The sequence below is a fragment of the Galeopterus variegatus genome, unplaced genomic scaffold (genome assembly GCF_000696425.1).
Source record: "Galeopterus variegatus unplaced genomic scaffold, G_variegatus-3.0.2 Scaffold1487, whole genome shotgun sequence".
Classification (NCBI taxonomy): domain Eukaryota; kingdom Metazoa; phylum Chordata; class Mammalia; order Dermoptera; family Cynocephalidae; genus Galeopterus; species Galeopterus variegatus.
The window spans coordinates 348,408-367,165 of NW_007727598.1; the positions used below are offsets into that span (position 1 = coordinate 348,408).

The following is an 18,758-nucleotide window of genomic DNA, read 5'->3' on the forward strand; positions in this document are numbered from 1 at the left end:
CAAGTTTTTTGACAATTTCCCAAATGAGCGTCACACTTGCACTATTGATTATAAATAAATCCGAGGCCATGACATCTTTGGTTATTAAAACTGATTTATGATAGAGCATTGTGTTAGGATGACCTCCCCTCTTGTGCACAAAATTAGTTAACTTAATTCACCAATTTTTTTTTTTTTTTTTTTTTCCTTTTTTGGTGTCCGGCAACGGATCCCAACCCTTAGTGTCGCGCCCGTACCGGACCGGGACCGGCAACGGGATCGCAACCCTCGGTGTTGCGTCTGCACCTCGCTCAGCCAGTGAGCGGGAACCGGTCTGTATGTGGGATCCGAACCCTCGGTGGGAGCGCCGCTGCACTCCCAAGCGGCGCACTGTAGCAGTGCGCCACCGGGCCAGCCCATTAATTCACCAATTATTTACTCAACCCCAAGCTTACCCGGGGATGCAGTCTGAAAGGTGGAGGCAAATCTCACCAAAGCACAAATGGGTCTCTCCACTGAGCAGACGTGCTCACCGAGATGGGAATTTCAGATCCACCCTTTCCCCAAGGACATACAAGGAAGCACTAGGCAGGGTCCTTCCTGGAAGAACATTATCAGTGTCTGGTTTAAAAGAGCAAAATATGAGGTTCACTCTGAGAGAAGATAAGACAAGTAAAGAAATAACTGAGGCAAGACAGAAAGTAATAAGTGCCTAAAAGAGGTGTCAGTAAAAGATGAAGACAGTTGAGAGAAGCTGGGATTAATTCATGCTGGGACACCAGAGGAGGTATTGCAAAGGGGGTGGGGCTGGAAAACATTTTAACAGAACCTTGATCCATGGGTGGAGTTTGGATCTGCAAGGATGAGAGATTCTAGGTGGAAACAAGGCACGAAAGTGGGAATAGTAAGTGTTTCCACATTTCTGACACTTACAGTGATACCCACATACAGACATTCACAGTTTTCCTCTCTGTCCCATTCCTGGGAAAGAAGCTGTGGGCCACTCCTAGTGAATTTGACCCTCTTCTACAATTGAGATTTGGCTGTAGTTACTGGCTGAGGTTGTTACTTTACTCTCCACTAGTGTAGGAGGGTTGCTGTGACCATTTATTTGGTTTGTACCAGCTGAGGACCATGGGCAAATGCTTTTAGCCATTGAAATCTTCTCTGTCCCTTCCAGTTTCATCTCTGTGCCAACTTTTTTCAAGAAAATCCAGTTCCTTCTTCCCCTTTCGGTTCAATGATCACAGTTAAATCTGCAAAGCAAGTCATCAAGCCAAACAGCAAGCATTTCCGGACCACAGTTGGAAGCAAGGTACTGAGGTGGTGTCTGAGGTTGAGGGGCACAAGGGCAGGCCAGGCTTCAGGGAGCCAGATACTCAGACGACCCACATTCCAGGCCTGGATGTGGACACCGGGCCTCTTCAAATCTAATTCACACACAGATGCAAAAGTTCATTGTCATTGTACCTCAGCCTCCAAGGCCACATACACCTGAGCAAGCTGCACCTTTGCACAATAACATGATTTACTAAGTTCTCTGCTATTGGGGGGTATTGGACAGGGCAGTGTTCAATCAGGACAGTAGGACATACTAATAAACCATAGTCATAGATCAAAACCTTTCATCACAGGGCCGGCCCGGTGGCGCACTGGATAGTGCGCCGCTTGGGAAGCGCGGCGGCGCTCCCGCCCGAGGGTTCGGATCCCACATAAAGACTGGTTCCCGCTCACTGGCTGAGCGAGGCGCGGGAGCCACACCGAGGGTTGTGATCCCGTTGCTGGTCCCCGGTCCGGTACGGGGGCAACACTGAGGGTTGCGATCCGTTGCCGGACACGGAAAAAAGACAAAAAAAAAAAAACCTTTCATCACAGGGCCGGCCCGGTGGCGCACTGGATAGTGCGCCGCTTGGGAAGCGCGGCGGCGCTCCCGCCCGAGGGTTCGGATCCCACATAAAGACTGGTTCCCGCTCACTGGCTGAGCGAGGCGCGGGAGCCACACCGAGGGTTGTGATCCCGTTGCTGGTCCCCGGTCCGGTACGGGGGCAACACTGAGGGTTGCGATCCGTTGCCGGACACGGAAAAAAGACAAAAAAAAAAAAACCTTTCATCACAGGGCCGGCCCGGTGGCGCACTGGATAGTGCGCCGCTTGGGAAGCGCGGCGGCGCTCCCGCCCGAGGGTTCGGATCCCACATAAAGACTGGTTCCCGCTCACTGGCTGAGCGAGGCGCGGGAGCAACACCGAGGGTTGTGATCCCGTTGCTGGTCCCCGGTCCGGTACGGGGGCAACACTGAGGGTTGCGATCCGTTGCCGGACACGGAAAAAAGACAAAAAAAAAAAAACCTTTCATCACAGGTGTTTGTGCATGAAGCTAACTTTTCTTCTTATTGAGTAACTTATGAAACCTGGACTTTTCTGTTGACCTTGGTCTAAGCATTAAATTACAGCAGCACAACGTTTGCTCTCTGTCCTTGTTCCCTAGTTCCGCAGCTCCCTGTACTTGCTCATGGAGACCCTCAATGCCACGACGCCCCACTACGTTCGCTGTATCAAGCCTAATGATGAGAAATTGCCGTTTGAGTAAGTGTTCTCATGCCACAGAGAATGAAAACACGGGGGAAGCTGTTTCTCTCCCAATTATGGAGAATTTGTCGTGAACTTTACTCCATTTCTGGGATTTTTAATGACTTAAAACAGCAGTGCCCTCACATTTGCACAACCCCTCTGGCTAAGCCGCCTCATCTCCAGGGCTAAGCAGAGGGGTGAGACTTGAAAGAATAGTCTTAAAGTTCATGCAGCTGACAAAGCCAGAACCTTCTGCATGATCATAAGAGGAGCTCGTTCGTCTTTGTAGACGACAGGCTGTAGAGGGTGAGATTCGCCCTCACACGCTGCGTAGATGTTAGGCTTGTTCTCAGGGGCCCCAAGGAGGAGACCCAGAACCCAGAGTGTAAGCTGTAGAGTCCCGTTGGCTTACCAGAGCTAGAAAGGGTATCTAAAGGGGGACAAGCTGTCTGTGGAGGTGGTGTGTCTGTGGGTCACCAAAGGGTCAGGCTAAGCCAGAGGGTTAGCACCTGTTGGGTGCTTTGTGAAGGAAATTCAAGCATCGCACAGGGCTTGGACCAGGTGAACTCACACATCCTTTTCCACTCTGGTTGTCATTTAAAGCTTGACCCAAAGGCCATCCCCTACATCTCCCTTTCGCCTCCACCAGAGCCAGTTGCTCCTTTTCCCAGATCCCCACACAGCTTTCTCGACTGTTCCACTGAGGTGCTGTTTTCCAGAGACATTCAGCAGGTGTTTATTAAGCCTCTGCAGTGTGCCTGGCATGGGCATTAGAGGGTTGGCTGTCTGCTATGCCATTTACGGGTGCCTTTATCAATTATGATGCCTTGACACATCATAAAATCATCTTCTTGAAGGTTTGACTCCAAAAGAATTGTTCAGCAACTGCGAGCCTGTGGCGTTTTGGAAACAATTCGCATCAGTGCACAGAGCTACCCTTCCAGGTACGTTGTCAGTCCTTGTGTTGGGGGAAACTGAAGTGTCCAACTTCAGGTCTATGCTGAGACCCAAGGGTGTGGCTGCCATGTTCTTTGTGACACACTTTTGGCTTCTGTAAAAGTCCCCTAGGATTTTTTCAACTGTCCTGTGGGAAGGTGAGAAAAGGGTGAGAAATAGCTGTGTGGGGGGCAGAGGCCACCCCCACCAGCCCATCCCCCCCTCAGCTGCTGGTGACAGTTCCTGCTGTCTCACCAGTGTGCTGGGACAGAGAGCTGTGGGGATGAGGAGGACAATTACTTGGGCAGGAACAGAGAGCAAACAGGGGTGCTTGAAGTGGTATGGGTGGTGTCCCTGGGAGAGGGGATCAAAGGTCAGTGCCATCATCACCAGAACAGACTCCACCCTGCCACCCCCACCACACAGGGCTGGTAGGGCGGGGGGTCCCGGACGTGAGCCTCATCTCTGGCCCACCTCGCCCAGCGCCCTCTTCTGCTCTCCAGGTGGACGTACATCGAGTTCTACAGTCGCTACAGCATCCTCATGACTAAGCCGGAGCTCTCCTTCAGTGACAAGAAGGAGGTGTGCAAGGTGGTTTTACACAGGCTCATCCAGGTCGGTCCTCCTCGCCTCCTGGCATCATGGGCTCTCCCTGGGAAACATGCCTCCCAAACGTGTTTCTTCACCTTTGCCTCTGAGTCGTCATGAATGCCTGGGATGAAAGAAAACATGCCCGAGCATTTGTATGCTAAGGAGACCAGAGCAGACAGCTCACTGGGGCAAGATCCCCTGATGCCAGGAGTCTCCTTCAGGGACCCAAATTCTGACTTCAGCCTCCCCCAGTGTCCTTCTGCCCTGCTTTGTTCTCCCACAATCGAATCCAGTCTTCCATGGACCTGGCTTATAGGGTATGGTCAACTGAGCTGGTTACCAAGTGGGCCCAGACACGTGTTCAGCATGGATTTAGACTATTGCTGAAGCAGTGAGTTGTGATGGGAAAGAGGTTGGGAAGTTATGACGGCCAACAGAGGGGCTAGTGAAGAGAACCCAAAGTGCAGACAGAGAGCCATACTTTTCCAGTTCTCCTGCTCTTAAGTGGACACCATGTGAGCACAGCTGCGGTTCTTCAACAGCCTGACAGAGTGTCACTGAGAGCGGACCCACCCCTCTCACCCCACAGATGGATCCCTTACCCCAAGTTCCGTTTGTCCTCTACTGTGGTTTTATTCTTTTTAAGTTTATTTATTTATTTATATTACTTTTTTACCTTCTTTGATGTTGTTACGGAGCAATTTGGGGGAAGGGGCAGAGAAGAAGGGGGAAGGAAATAGGGTGTGAGAAGGGGGAAGGAGAGGGGATGGGGTTGAGACCTGTGGCACCCCCCTCATTCCTGCAGGGGAGACCAGAGGGCTTCCAGTGGTGGTTTGGTCATTGCTGGGCTGGGTGCAGAAGTCATGGGGGTGTGGCTGAAGCCCTTGCCCCCCCACCACCCCAGTTTGGGACCCCAGGACGCTTCCTGCAGCAGCTCAGTGGTTGTCACTGGGCTGGTTGTAGGTGTCAGGAACATGGCTGGGGCCCCTGGCCATCCCCCCTCTATGGCTTGGTAGCCCAGGGGACCTCTGGTCCTTCTAGGGTTTATAGGTGTTCTTTGGTGATGTGAGACCTTTACTAGTTAATATTAAACTTTGTCTTGGTCTGTGGGTATTTTGTTTTTTCTTCCGGTTCTGTGTTGGATTATTAGCTACTCCCACCACTTAAACTCTGCACTGGAACTAATTTGTTGTCCTTTGCTTACTTCTAAAATGGGGGAACTTCCTTTAGGAACCAGCACTTGAGCTCTGTGGTTGAGCTAAATTGCTGCTTTGCTGCTGATTCTCTGGAGAATGCTTTTTGTGCAGCTCAGGGTTTAATGGTTGACTTTATAGGTATTTCTGGGTCTCGTGGATCTGATACACCTGGGTTGTGTAAAAACTCTGGTCTGTGCCTGAGTCTTTTCAGCAAACTGCACCCCTGCAGTTCTATATTCTTGAGCTGTATACTCTGATCATACGCTGATTGGAGGGCAGATCACCTGTCCTTGCAGTGCCCCAGTGTTCCCCTTGTGGGCCTGTCTCCCCTACCGCCCATGCTCCAAACACTTCCCATGCGACAGGCCATGTACAGGTCCCTTGTGATGACTTACTGGCCTCTGAGTGGCTCCTTTTTTCAGTTGTTCTGGCTCCTCCCTATGTGGGTCCACGGGAACCCTATTAGTGGTCTTGCTGTCCTGGGGGCCACCACAGCCCTCTGCTCCTCTGCCACCTCCAAGCAACTTCATCTGAGGGGCACAGCTGTGGCTTTTGCCAGCTCCTGCTCTGTGCGCTCACCAGCTCCAGCCTTGAAGTAGCCAGGGCTCAAAACGGTCGGAGCAGTTCTTTCTTTCTTTCTCTCATTGTGGTTTCTCCTGCCTTCATGTGCTCCACAGGTCTCTCCTCCTCTTCCCCTGATCTCTAGCAGCCCCAGCTTGGCCATCATTGCTTTTTAATACTTGTAAATTTTAGTTGATTTACGGGAGAGAGTGATGCTGGGGACCATCTATTTTGCCATCTTGACTGGAAGTCCATTCTAATCTCCTCCACCGTGGTTTTTATCAAACAACTTCAAGTATAAATTTCCAGATCGTGATCAGAATTTTTCTGCTTTATGTCAAAATAATTTTTTTGGAATCTTTGAATCTCTAAACATCTTTTCCATATACTATAGAAAAGTTAGAAAGTTTTCTTTCTAATTATGTTGTTTTTCTCTTCCAGGATTCTAATCAGTACAAATTTGGTAAAACGAAAATCTTCTTCAGAGCAGGACAAGTGGCTTATTTAGAGAAACTCCGGTTAGATAAACTGAGGCAGGGTTGTGTTGTGATACAAAAGCACATCCGTGGCTGGCTCCAGAGGAAAAAATTCCTCCGAGAGAGACAAGCTGCCCTGATAATCCAGCAGTACTTCCGGGGTCAGAAAACCATGAGGTATGTTGGAATCAATGAGGAATTGTGGATTGCAGGAGGAGGACCTGTCAAGGATGAGTTACTTCCCTCCTAGGACCCAGGGTGCAGGCCTGTGTGTGGGTCCCCCCAGTGGCCACAAGCCTTGAAGTGAAAAGGGCATGTCCCCAGTCCATAGTGTGGACTCTGCCTGGTGTCCCTGTGTGGCAGAGCTGAGGACCAGGACCCTGAAGGGAGGAAGCCCTGATCAGGGTGCTGCTGAAGAGCATTGGAGTTCCTGGTGAGACCAGGTAGAGGTATGGGGCCCCTTCCCTGTGGGAGCTGAAAATGCCCAAGACCACCAGGGTACTAAAGAAGACCCTGAGTAAAGATGCCAAGAGTAGCCACTGACCAGCCTGCCTGCAGTGGGCTGGGTAGAACATGGCAGAGGGGACCCATTTCAGGGCTTTACCAGAAAGCCAGTCACAGGACCCCTGGGTGGGAAGACTGAGGCCGTCCCAGCGAGGGGATGGCCAACAGGTGGGCAGTTCCCCAGGCACGCCAATCCCACCCCTCCTCAAGGGGTCCTGAGAGTCCACATGACCCTGCAGCCCACTGAAGGACACAGACATTCTGTGACTTTCCATGGCTTCACTGTACCTGTTGGAGAGTGTGGGGCCAGGGTGCTCCCAGGAGGCTATGCTGGGCTGGCCTGTGTGTCGGGCATCCTTCCCAGATGAACTGTGTTTCTGAATGTCTGCCCCACTCCCGCCTTGGGAGGTTGTGAGGATAGCTGAGAAGGCAGGTGTTTAAGGGTCAGGCCGTGTCTCTGAGCCTCACCTCCAGCAGCATCCAGGCTTCTCCACATGGTTGGCATGGCGTGCCACACACAGCCAGGCTTGCTTGCTCTTCTGTGCTTCTGGTTCAGTTCATCACAGCAGTCTCCAGGGCTGGGAGTCCCGGATTTATCTTCTGCCACACATGCATGCCCCTTTCACTTGGGAATCTCGAGGCCTGATCGTTCCACCCTGCTTGCCTCTTGTGCCTGCCACATTTGCTCCGTCAGCTCCTGCCCTGGATCAGGCCTTCATCTCCACTGCTTGTCACTGACAGCCCAGCCCTCCACCTGCTGTCCCCTCGCCCATCTTCCTAAAGCAGGGCCTGATTGGGCTACTACTCTGCTCCTACCTTGAATGCCTCTCATGGCCCCCTATTTCCTACGGAATAGCATTCAGTCTTGCACGTAGTATTCAAAGCCTCCCTGGCCTAGGCACATTCAAAAGAAAGGAAGCTCTGTGAGGGCAGGGGCCATGCTAGTCTGTTCTCGTTGCACCCAGTTCCAGGACCTAGCATGGTGGCTATCACATAGTAGCTTTCAATAAATATATTTTTGAGGTAACAAATGGTATCCATCCATTTTTCTAGTCTTATTGACTATTAATTTTCTCCATGCATCCTACATCCTAGCAATTCCAGACAAATTTCCTTTTTCCAAATATTTCAGGCCCTGTGAGGTCTCCTTGTCTTTCTTCGTGCTGGCCCCTCAGACAGGTTTCAGCCTTCACTGTCTACAGAAATCCTGCTTTTCCATCAAGGGCTGCCTCGCATATCACCTCTTCCCAAGCAGAATGCGTGTTCCTTTCCCTCTGCTTACAGATCTTTAGTACTTATTTTATTTTTCCTCTCTTTTGGCTGCTTACAAGTCTGCCTGCTCCATGAGATTGTAAAATCTGACAGCAAGAACTTTGTCTTCACCTCCAGCCCTTTAGACGGGGTTGACAAACTTTTCCTGTAAAGGGCCAGATAGCAGTGTGAGACTTTGGGGGCCATATGGTCTCTGTCACAACTATTCAACTCCACGGTGCAGCATGAAAACAGTCGGGGGCAATATGTAAATAGAAGGTATGACTGTGCTCCAGTGAAACTTGATGGTGACAGGCAGCAGCTGGATTTGGCCCTCAGACTGTAGTTTGCCAAACCCTGATCTAGAGCCTCCAGTGTGATTTATCTCGTGAGTGAACAGGTGGAGGAACGAGCAAGCTCAGTGTCAGTGCACAGTGTCCTTGTCATGGTCTCCGTGGGTACCAAGTGGAGGTGGATCAATCCACCTGAATATGAACAGTTTGAAAGTTCCCACATGGTGCCTTGATGAATGGAATGGATCCACGTTCAGATTAGGGTAGAAAGCAGAGGTAACTGAGGACTGGCCTCGAGTAGGCATTAGAATAAACCACGTGCAGAGTTTAATGTGTAGGGATGCAAAACATTTGAATTTTCCTTATTAAAAAAGTGCTATCCAAGCTTGCAATTCTGTAGTGGGAGTCAATGCTCTGTGGATAACAGATCTACCCTACGTTTTTTTTAAACCAAGGAAAGCTATCACTGCAACAGCCTTAAAAGAAGCCTGGGCAGCCATAGTCATTCAGAAGCACTGCCGCGGGTATCTCGTTCGCAGTCTATACCAGCTGATCCGTGTCTCCACCATCACCGTCCAGGCCTACACCCGAGGATTCCTGGCGAGGAGGAGGTATCGAAAGGTACAGCGGGGACCACGTGCTCCCTGGGGACATGGGATTTCTGGGACTCATGCTACTTTTTACCAACAGTAGTGAGATGGTTTTTCTGCATGAAGAGCTTCCTGGAGAGCAGGGAGTTCTGGTATGAAAGGGTCTGTTCATACATGTCTGCTATGGATGGGTGGGATTCAGTTATTGTTTCAAAAGTCTAGTTGTAATAGGCCTCTGCAGGCTGATGATAAGAAATTTGTGTTTTACACTGTGGGAGCACTTTGATAGTTGCATCTTCTAAGATTGGAGGAGTTGGTGAGAGAAGCACTGGAGATCTAGTTTATATGTCACAAAATCTTGTTTTAAAGATGCTGGAGGAACACAAGGCTGTGATCCTTCAGAAATACGCACGGGCATGGCTGGCCAGGCGCAGATTCCAGAATATCCGACGTTTCGTGCTCAACATTCAGCTTACTTACAGGGTCCAGCGTTTGCAGAAAAAGCTGGAAGATCAAGTACGTGTTTGTAGTGTATCTTTCATATCTGCTTTTTCTAACATAGCTTAATTTTGTTCCAGACCAGTTCCGTAGCTATGCTGCTAAGATGAATGACCATGTCAGGAGGTTCAAACAGTTTATACGGACCACCTGAGCTAGAAAACAGAAGCACACCATAAAGGGCTGCTTCATATGGTTGTGTAGGTTATACACTGCCCAAGGGCACCTGCCCAAGAGGGCAAGTGGGGCTGAAATTCAGCCTGGCTCCACTTGCCAAGACATGTGTCCCTGTGTGAAACTGTGCTGCCTTGAGGCAGGGGTGCCTTTTTCTAATTTGGACAAAGACACTGTCTGCATGCCAGACATGCTCTCTCAGGACTGCATTGGCTCAGAGGACCTGTCATTTTCTAATTTGCCCACAGGTGCCAGAGGGTCTAGCTGCAGCCCTGCCTACTTTGGAAAGATTCCCCATACCATTTCCACCAGTAGGGAAGAAAAATCCATATGCTCTCAGCCAGTAGGGAGAGCTGTGGAATATGCTGTGTCCAGATCTATAAACCTCACTCCTGGGCCTGTCTCAAATAATATCAAGGTTATCCTAAGGTAGACATTAAACTTAGCCCTGTCAAAGGACAAAATTACAACAAATTTAGTTTAAAGATCTCAATTGGATTTATTGCGATTCTGGAATTGGGCAATACTTCATTCCATAAAACAGAATAAGTATTCCAATGAGCCAAGCAGAGGAGATTGGTTTTATAGCCAGAAAAGAGCTGAAGAAAGCAGAAACAAAAAGCAAAAAGCAGATTGATCATTTCAAAGTTACTTTCCCTATAAGGTGGGGACAGGGAGACAGAACAGCCAAGAAATAACTGATTGGTTACCTTTTGTTGTAAGGATTAAAGCAGAGGGAACTCCGCCATCATGCCTATTGAAACTGGCCTGTTTGGAAAATTTGGCTGTCGTCTCTCTCTCTCCTAATTTATGGGAAAGCCGGATAACGACTTAGTTTTGGTTTGGTGACATGGAACCTCATCATGGCTAACTCCAATTTGGTTTTAGTCTGGTCTGTTGGGGCCTTGTGCAGGAGTTTAGTCCAGAGCAATGGCCTCCTATAATTTTTATTTAATAGTCCTAAGCTATACCGTATGGGTCCTTAATGAGTGCGTGAATGTGTGAACAAATAAACTTAGCACTTGAAAGTAGCCATGGCCAACGGGAAGCAAAGCCTGGCGGGAGTGCACATGCTGCCTGAACTCTAGACTAGGTGTACCAGTTTGCTAGAGCTGCCATAACAAAGTACCACTGACTGGTGGCTTAAACCACAGAAATTTATTGTCTCACAGTTCTGCAGGCTGGAAGCCCCAGATCAAGGTGTTGGAAGGGTTGGTTTCCTCTGAGACCTCCTCCTTGGCTTGTAGATGGCCATCTTCTCCCTGTATCTTCATGTGGTCTTCCCTCTGTGTGTGTCCTAATGTCCTCTTCTTACAAGGACACCAGTCATACTGGATTATGGCCCACCCTAACAGCCTCATTTTAAAGGCCTTATTTTCAAATACAGTCATATTCCAAGGTACACAGGTTAGGGCTTCAACGTGATTTCAGGGGTGACACAGTTCAGCCCATAACAGTAGGGTTGTCCTGGAGCTCCAGGGTTGGACGGGTCCCACACTAGGAGTGCCACCAGCTCAGGAAGATTTACCTGATGAGACCTGCCTCCCTAGTTTCACTGTGAGGAAGAAGCTAATAAATGCCAACGTGATGGTCAATGTGACCTGTGTTAATAAGCCTGTGATAGATTTAGATGCCCTGTGAGAGGTGTGAGAAGTAAATGGAACAGCTGTTTTATTTCGGATGAGCCTCTAGAATGTTTCTTTTCTCTAGAATAGAGAGAACCATGGGCTGGTGGAGAAGCTGACCAGCCTGGCCACTCTTCGGGCCAGTGATGTGGAAAAGGTTCAGAAGCTGGAAGCAGAACTGGAAAGAGCAGCCACGCAGAAGCAGAGTTCCGAGGAGAAGGGGAGGAGATACAGGGAAGCCGTGGAGGAGGTCAGGTGCCGGTTCATGAATGTAGAAATTCCTGGGACTCTTTCCTTGGAAGAGACGAGCCTTGCGAGCTTGTCCTGTAAAGTGGATTTCTGCAGAGTGAATCACGTTTTGCTATTGGCTTCCATTACCAAAGGAAGCCTGCCTTTTAGGGGAGGGAGATCAGAGGACTAGAGTCTAGGCTTGAGAAGTGCAGCACAAGTTTTCTCTTTCAACTTTTGCAAAGTGATGAAAGACCCAGGCAGGACCCCTGCTGGCTGCATCCCTCTCTCTCAGGATGACCTTGGTTCCCTGTCACTTGTCCATCAGGTCTGTGCCTGATGTCTTCCCCTGAATAGTGATGCAAAGCTTGGGGAAGTTTTCATCTCTGCGGAGTAGTGAAAAGAACAGTAGGTATAAAAATCAGATGTCCTAAGTTCCAATCTTGTCTTTGCTGTTGTCTGGCTGGGAAGCCTTGACCAAGTCATTTACCCTCTCTGAATTTAGTTTCCTCATGTGCAAAATGGGAATAACAAAAAGGGACTGTCAAGGTTATCATGAAGATAAAATTGTCCGATGAAATAATTTAGCCAAATGCCTGCCATGAGACCCTGCACAAGCATAAGCTAATGTGTTTTAAGGAGGTGGTCTTTATCAGTGTCCACTTTCCTGTGTTTTCTGAAGTCCTACAGCACCCAGGGTTGGTAGCCTGGAGCCCCAGAAGGCATCTTTCTGCCCTCCCTATGACCTGGTGCCTGAGTGCACCCACCTGCTGCTGATGGCATCGCCAGCTCTGCCAGTCGCCAGCTGTCAGCACCAAAGGGCTGCAGAAGCCAGCCCAGCAGGCTCTGTACCTAGAGAAGCTGAAATAATAGTTTGCTATGCTCATACATCTTCCCTGACTCATAGCAGTCTCAAAGTGTGAGTCCGCTTTATGTCACAAACTAAGTTAATTATATTAAATATGTAAATTCCCCTGGCTATCAAGTAGCTCAAGAAAAGGGTAGAAGCATTTCTCCAGCATTGAGGAGACCTTGGATTTGGTTCTTTCTCCTTGGTTTCAGCTATTGCTGGGCCTGGTTGGGAAGAGTGTCTGCCCTGAAGTCACATTGAGCTCTTGCATATGAAACAAAATGCAGCGTCTTGCAGTGAGCTGGTGCCAGCTATCATCAATGGACAGGAGCTGAGGGGAAAAACTAACTTATATGCATCTTTCCACCAAGAAAGGCAGTGGTAACAAACTTGAAGCAAGGCTTTTAAAAAGGTGTTGTCTTTTTTTTCCCCTTCCCTTTGCTAGAAATTGGCAAAGCTTCAGAAGCATAATTCAGAACTGGAAATACAGAAAGAGCAAATGCAGATGAAGCTTCGGGAGAAGACTGAGGAGTTGAAAGGTAAAGGTCCAGGCTGCCGACAGATCCACGTGTCTCTTATCCAGTCATCCCGCACGTGAAGATCGGGTGTGACCGAGTTTTAGGGTCAGGGGTCTCTGGTGCATACTTAGTGTAGCGAAAAATGTTTGCTCCTTAGGCAATAACTATTTTTAGATTGTGGTAACTTCACCCTACAGGTCTGTCTGTTTCATTTCCATCTTTTGTCTGGAAATGGGTGTGTGTGTCTGGGTGGTGGGGGGTGGGTTCAGACAGCTGTATTTTTTTAAAAGCTTTGTGATGATCCTCATGCACAGTCAGGGTAATGCTGCAGTAATATTTGTTGCTTGCCAAGGATTTGCAGAAAAATTTCCCATCAGTCAGAGTTGATTAGTCTAAGTAGTACCCACGTCCTCTGCCACTGTCCTGGTCCTGAAGGAAGGACAGACCTTGGAACACTGGGCATCCCTCTCCTTCAGGGCTGTGGAGCAGCCACTCCTAGCCGAGCTCTGTCCTTCCATAGCATTCCAGCTCAAATTCGAATTGAGAATACTTGCTGAATCCCAGAAATGGCAACAGCAACATGAGCCCGGCAGTCCCCAACCAGCAGTTAAATCACCACACTTGATTATCTTGTCCAGGGGTCTTTTCCTTGAGCTCTGACATGGGGCAGCAGGGATGTGAGGGTTCAGGCCTGGGGAGCTCGCAGGGCCTCAGGCCCGGCTGGTGGTGGGTAGGACAGGATGCTGAGGAGCCCTGGGAGCACAGGGCCCCAGGCAGGAGAGCTGACGAGGGGCGAGGCACGCTCCCACCTGGTGTCTTGAGGGCTGGTGTGGTGGTGTGGGTCTCAGAGCCCTTGGAACTGGCAGTGAGGAGCAGGCAGCCGGAGGTCTGGGAGTCAGCCTTGAACCTGAGTTAGGGAAGGGCTTACCCACCTCGGCCCTTCTCATTACAACACACTCCTCTTGGGTGGTGGTTTTGCTTTTGTTTTTCTCCTAACTTCTTTGAGGGTAATTTCCCATAACAGCATTTAAATTCCCAGAAACATAATCTGAAAATTATGTATTTGACACCATTGACATGTTTGGGTTGATAATTTTATACCCCCCTCTAAAAAATACTTGAAAACTTTCAAACTCTATACAGTCATGCGTCGCATGACAACAGGGATACAATCTGAGAAATGCAACGTCAACTAATTTCATCATTGTGTGAACATCAAAGAGTGAACTTACACAAACTATGTGATATAGCCTACTGCACACCTAGGCTCTATGGTATAGCCACCATGATCTCAGAACCACCGTCCTATGTGTGGTCTGTCATTGAGCAAAACATTGTAATGTGGTGCATGACTGTGTTATAATCTGCTTATCTCATGGGTCTCCTCACACATGCCAAATGCTGTTTCATGAACAGCACTAACCTTCACCTGTCCTCGTGACTTATGACCCAGGGATGTTATCAAAGGGTGTTTCCACTTTTTGAGGTTTCCACTTAACATAAGCATCATCCCTTTACCCTTGGGAAGGAAGTCCCATTTGAGCAGCTGCTTTAGCTCATTTGCAAATGGCCTAAAATGGTAGGTACCAGAATTGAAGCCAATACTTTGGTGAATTGAAAATCGAAGTTATATCAGATATGCTGGCTTCTAAATTAAAGCTTAAGCATTTCAGCCAGTATTTTCTGGCTGACTCACCACACTCTGAAGCAGTCATTTTGATTCACAAACATATGGCACTGCGTTAGACAAACCATTAAACTGTTGGCTTTTTTTAAAACCAGGTAATTTGGAGAATTGCTTATTGACACTTCAGGCCTGGGCTCCCCTCTGGGGTGGGGCTCAGAGGTGAGGTATGACTCAAGGATGAGATGTCACCTGAGTGCAAATAGGGATGTCACGTTTTGATGGGCTGCATCTGCTATTCTCCCATTTTGGTGGCCCCTGTTGTGTATGTGCATGTTGGGTATGTGGGGCTGTCATAGTCATGGGACATCCTGAACCCTGGTGATCATTCCCTCATTGTCAAGTGCCCCCTTAAGACTCCTATAGACTTTGTGTTTGATACTCTTATATTTAAGCTGAGCAGTTGCTTTTTTTCTTTGTATTTCCTCTTCCCCAGATGAAGACAGACGCTTTATTATTTTCTTTGTTGCCATAGATGAGTGGTACTCAGCTGGGGTGCTTTTGCTCGCCCCCCCCAGGATATTTGGCAATTTTTGGTTGTCACTACTGGAGCAGAGGTGCTACTGGCTTCCAGAGGGTAGAAGCCAGGGATGCTGCTCAAAATCCTACAACCAAAAAGTAAAATAAATAAAAATAAGAATAAAAAAATCCTACAACCCACAGGACAGCCCTCTCTCCACAAAGAAGAATTGTCCAGCCCAAAGTGTCAATACTGCCACACTAAGGTATGCTCAGAGCAGGGACCTGAAGAAAGACTTCTCTGTCTGCAACACACCCGACAGGAATCTGGGGTCATTGTAACAAGGCCTCCCTATGAACAAATGCCCTACACGTGAAAAATAAAAACATAGTCCCAAGCTTGGGAAACCCTATCATAAATTGATCATTTTCTTTCCAAGGAAAATTTTTTTCCCAAATGAAAATTTTTGTTTATTTTTAATATTTACCTCAAAGCCAATATATCTATTTAAATAAAACAAATGGCATTCAGACCAATAAAAGTACTGTAAATGAAGCTATGCAGATTCCAACATGACAAATTTTGAGAATTATTATTTTAAAACCCTTCATCTATATTCTAGTTTATGAAAAAGGACAAACGCTCTCATCTTTTTTTTTTTTTTTTTTTTTTGTCCTTTTTGAGACCGGCCGCACCGCGCTCAGCCAGTGAGTGCTGTGAACGCACCGGTCATCCCTATATAGGATCCGAACCCACGGCAGGAGCACTACTGCGCTCCCAGTGCCACACTCTCCCGAGTGCGCCACAGGCTCAGCCCGTGGGACGTGATTCTTAAAGTAAAGAGCGGAACCAGCCAGAGCAGAAAGCATAAAGGACAGCAAGGAGGGGACTGGAGAGGTGCTTGCAAACCACGGGCTCAGCCCTAAACGTTCTCATCTTAATTCCTGTTAGTGGTTAAGTATTGCGTGATTGTTCTTACATTCTCATTTTCTTAAACATGACATGAAACAATCAAGGCCTTGGTTTGGCAGACATATTTCAAAGAGCATTCTCTTTTCACAGAAAAAATGGACAGCCTCACCAAGCAGCTCTTTGATGATGTGCAAAAAGAAGAACGACAAAGAATGTATGGAAATCTTGTTTGCCGTCAAGCTACCTCTTCCTTCTCTCTGTTTTATATTTTGCTTCTCAGCTTGCAGATAGCAGATCACAGACACAGGAGAGCAGGGTGTGACTGCTTCTAGGAAGTGAGAGACACTGGGATTTGTGAGAGCCAAGTTGCATAGTGTGCACCTTCAGACACTGCTTAGCTTCTGCATTTGCCCACAATGTTTCTGTGGGATGGGGACAGTGGCCCACCAGGAACTTTTTACTTTCTTTTTATTGCTAAGACAGTGAGAATTTCAGACTGCCGCCCCCTTCAATTTCTGTCAAGTCCAAGAATTCAGATGATTGCCTAGGAAATAAACCTCCCTCCTTCCCCCCACCTGTTGTAGCTGTTAACTTGGCTTTTTTCCCAGAAAATAAAGGATGTGACCCAACTCACAAAAACTAAGGCAAGTCCCCATGACCTTGTAATGTACCCACCTTTCCTATCTCAATATCACACCCTTTGCTGATCTCCCAGGACTCCAGTTTGGACTCCCCTTCTCTTAAGGGGTGAACTCAAAAGTTTTAGATCTCAAAGTAGGGGTCCATGGCAGGGTGTTTGGAGGGGGAGATCATTGAAGAGCCCCAAGAGTTAAATACATAAAATGTTTCATGATCTTACATCAGTTTTTAAATATGTCTTATTTAATTCATTTACCTAGAAAAATATAATCTTTATTGAACTCCTAACTCTAGGAGAGGAACTTAGTTCTTGGCATCTCTCCATGTGCTAGGGCCACTTGGGAGTGACCATTTCAAGCAAGGGGCTTCGAGAGCCAGGCAGTGGCCAGGTCACTCTGAGCTCTTTGCAATCCTAACTAGGTCAGAGCTTAGGCAGGCCAACAGAGGGGGTAAAACTCTTCACTCTCTCTAGGCCCTTGTTCTGCATCCTCATTAGAACTTCCCAGTAGCTCGGTCTGGTCCCTGATCAGCCACCCGGGGAAGTCTTGGCCCCTGTCACAACCCTTGAGAGGTGCAAAGATGCCTGCAGTCTGTGGGCACACTCTTGACTGGTTCAGGCTGCAAGTCTGAGATTCTTTTTACATAAGACTTCCAATTGCAGTTTCTTTCTTCAACGGTATTTTACTGGCCTCTTGGGAGAACTGCAATTTTTTAAGATCCTGAAAACAAAATTTAAAAGTTTGTTAACATTTTTATTATTTTTCCTTTACTTATTGAAAAGGAAACCAAACAGAAATGTATGGGGAATATGGCTCTCTTCCTGAGAATTTTTCCCTTTGTGCTATAAAAGCAAGTCATAAAATGAACTGAGTGGGCAGCCCAGCAAGCAGACTGAGGCACTGAAGTGACAGAGCTCTGGAGCCACTTCAGTTCTCATGGCCCCTGAGGGCAGTGTTGGGCTGGTCTCAGTCATGTATCTCTCTTCAGCTATTTTCTGAGTTAATCATCACATGTTTAATTGAGCAACCCTCTCACAAGGATTTGGGTTTCCATGAACTTTTGGGCACCTGAATTTGCTGCAGTTTATTCTAGAATTTTTGAGGGGCTACACCCCTAGACATATCAGATGGCACCATTAACTTGTTTAGGATGAAACCAAGCCCCTGTAGGATCCTTGGAACTGGGAATGGGCCAGGACTTGGCAGAACATGCCAAGGTCTTTGCTGAGAGAAGCTGCCTCCCCCAGTGGACTGCATGGAACCCAGGGAGTGGCTTCAGGAATTCAGTGCCCCAACAACCAGTGTCTTCAAGTTCAATCTCCCTCTCCTATGTTCCCTGCACGTGATCATTGTAGAGCCATGCTTCTCAGACCAATGTAAGAAGTTGCCTTTAACCTAAGGGAAAAGGAAACGATCTGCTAAAAATGAGGTTATTGTTGTTGGAACTGTCACCATAGGTCCTAATTAACTTGTCTCTTCCTTTCTGGCATCTCATTTTCAAATCGATGTACTTTTCTAATTCAAGGTAAAGACTGTAGAGACGATTCTAAATTAATTATTTTCTTCTTTTGCTGCCTAGACTTCTTGAAAAAGATTTTGAGCTGAAAACACAAGACTATGAGAAGCAGATCCAGTCTTTGAAAGAAGAAATTAAAGCTCTCAAGGAAGAGAAGACGCAGCTTCACCTGCAGCTGGGGAAGGAGCGCGTCACCTGTGATGGCTTGAAGGGGGAAGTGTCCCGACTGAGCAAACAGGCACAGGTAGAGCCACCTCTCCCTTTTAGGCCTGCCCTCTGGTTACGTCATTTGACCTGTGTGAGACATAGTGGTTCCCTGTCCCCAGGGGATCAGACAGCTGAAAGCACCTGTGTAAAGGCCAAAGGTGAAAGGACCCTAATTCCGTCAGTTCTCCCAAGTATGAGCTCCCAGGCTGGCTTCAATTTAGCAATAATTGTATTTCATGTTTTAAAATTCAACTTTCTAACTTTTTTGAATTCCATTTATATAAAATTATTCAAATATATTGACCTAGAGAATATTCCCAAATTAAATTATAAATTGATATGAACCCTTATTATACAATCCATCATATTATATGTCCATAAATACCTGTACTAGGGCCGGCCCGGTGGCGCACTGGATAGTGTGCCGCTTGGGAAGTGCGGCGGCGCTCCCGCCCGAGGGTTCGGATCCCACATACAGACCGGTTCCCGCTCGCTGGCTGAGCG

General features: G+C 47.9%; 1 protein-coding gene across 1 annotated transcript in view; it reads left to right on the forward strand.

Moving 5' to 3' along the window:
• The window catches only part of MYO5C (myosin VC), an 84,396-nt gene that overhangs the window by 42,909 nt on the left and 22,729 nt on the right, over window positions 1–18,758 (forward strand). The window contains exons 15-25 of the mRNA XM_008577320.1: window positions 1,160–1,294; window positions 2,464–2,561; window positions 3,404–3,490; window positions 3,986–4,097; window positions 6,272–6,483; window positions 8,810–8,975; window positions 9,314–9,460; window positions 11,327–11,491; window positions 12,765–12,858; window positions 16,044–16,107; window positions 18,111–18,291. Coding sequence (XP_008575542.1) covers window positions 1,160–1,294; window positions 2,464–2,561; window positions 3,404–3,490; window positions 3,986–4,097; window positions 6,272–6,483; window positions 8,810–8,975; window positions 9,314–9,460; window positions 11,327–11,491; window positions 12,765–12,858; window positions 16,044–16,107; window positions 18,111–18,291 — 1,461 coding nt within the window. The remainder of the gene's footprint in view (window positions 1–1,159; window positions 1,295–2,463; window positions 2,562–3,403; window positions 3,491–3,985; window positions 4,098–6,271; window positions 6,484–8,809; window positions 8,976–9,313; window positions 9,461–11,326; window positions 11,492–12,764; window positions 12,859–16,043; window positions 16,108–18,110; window positions 18,292–18,758) is intronic.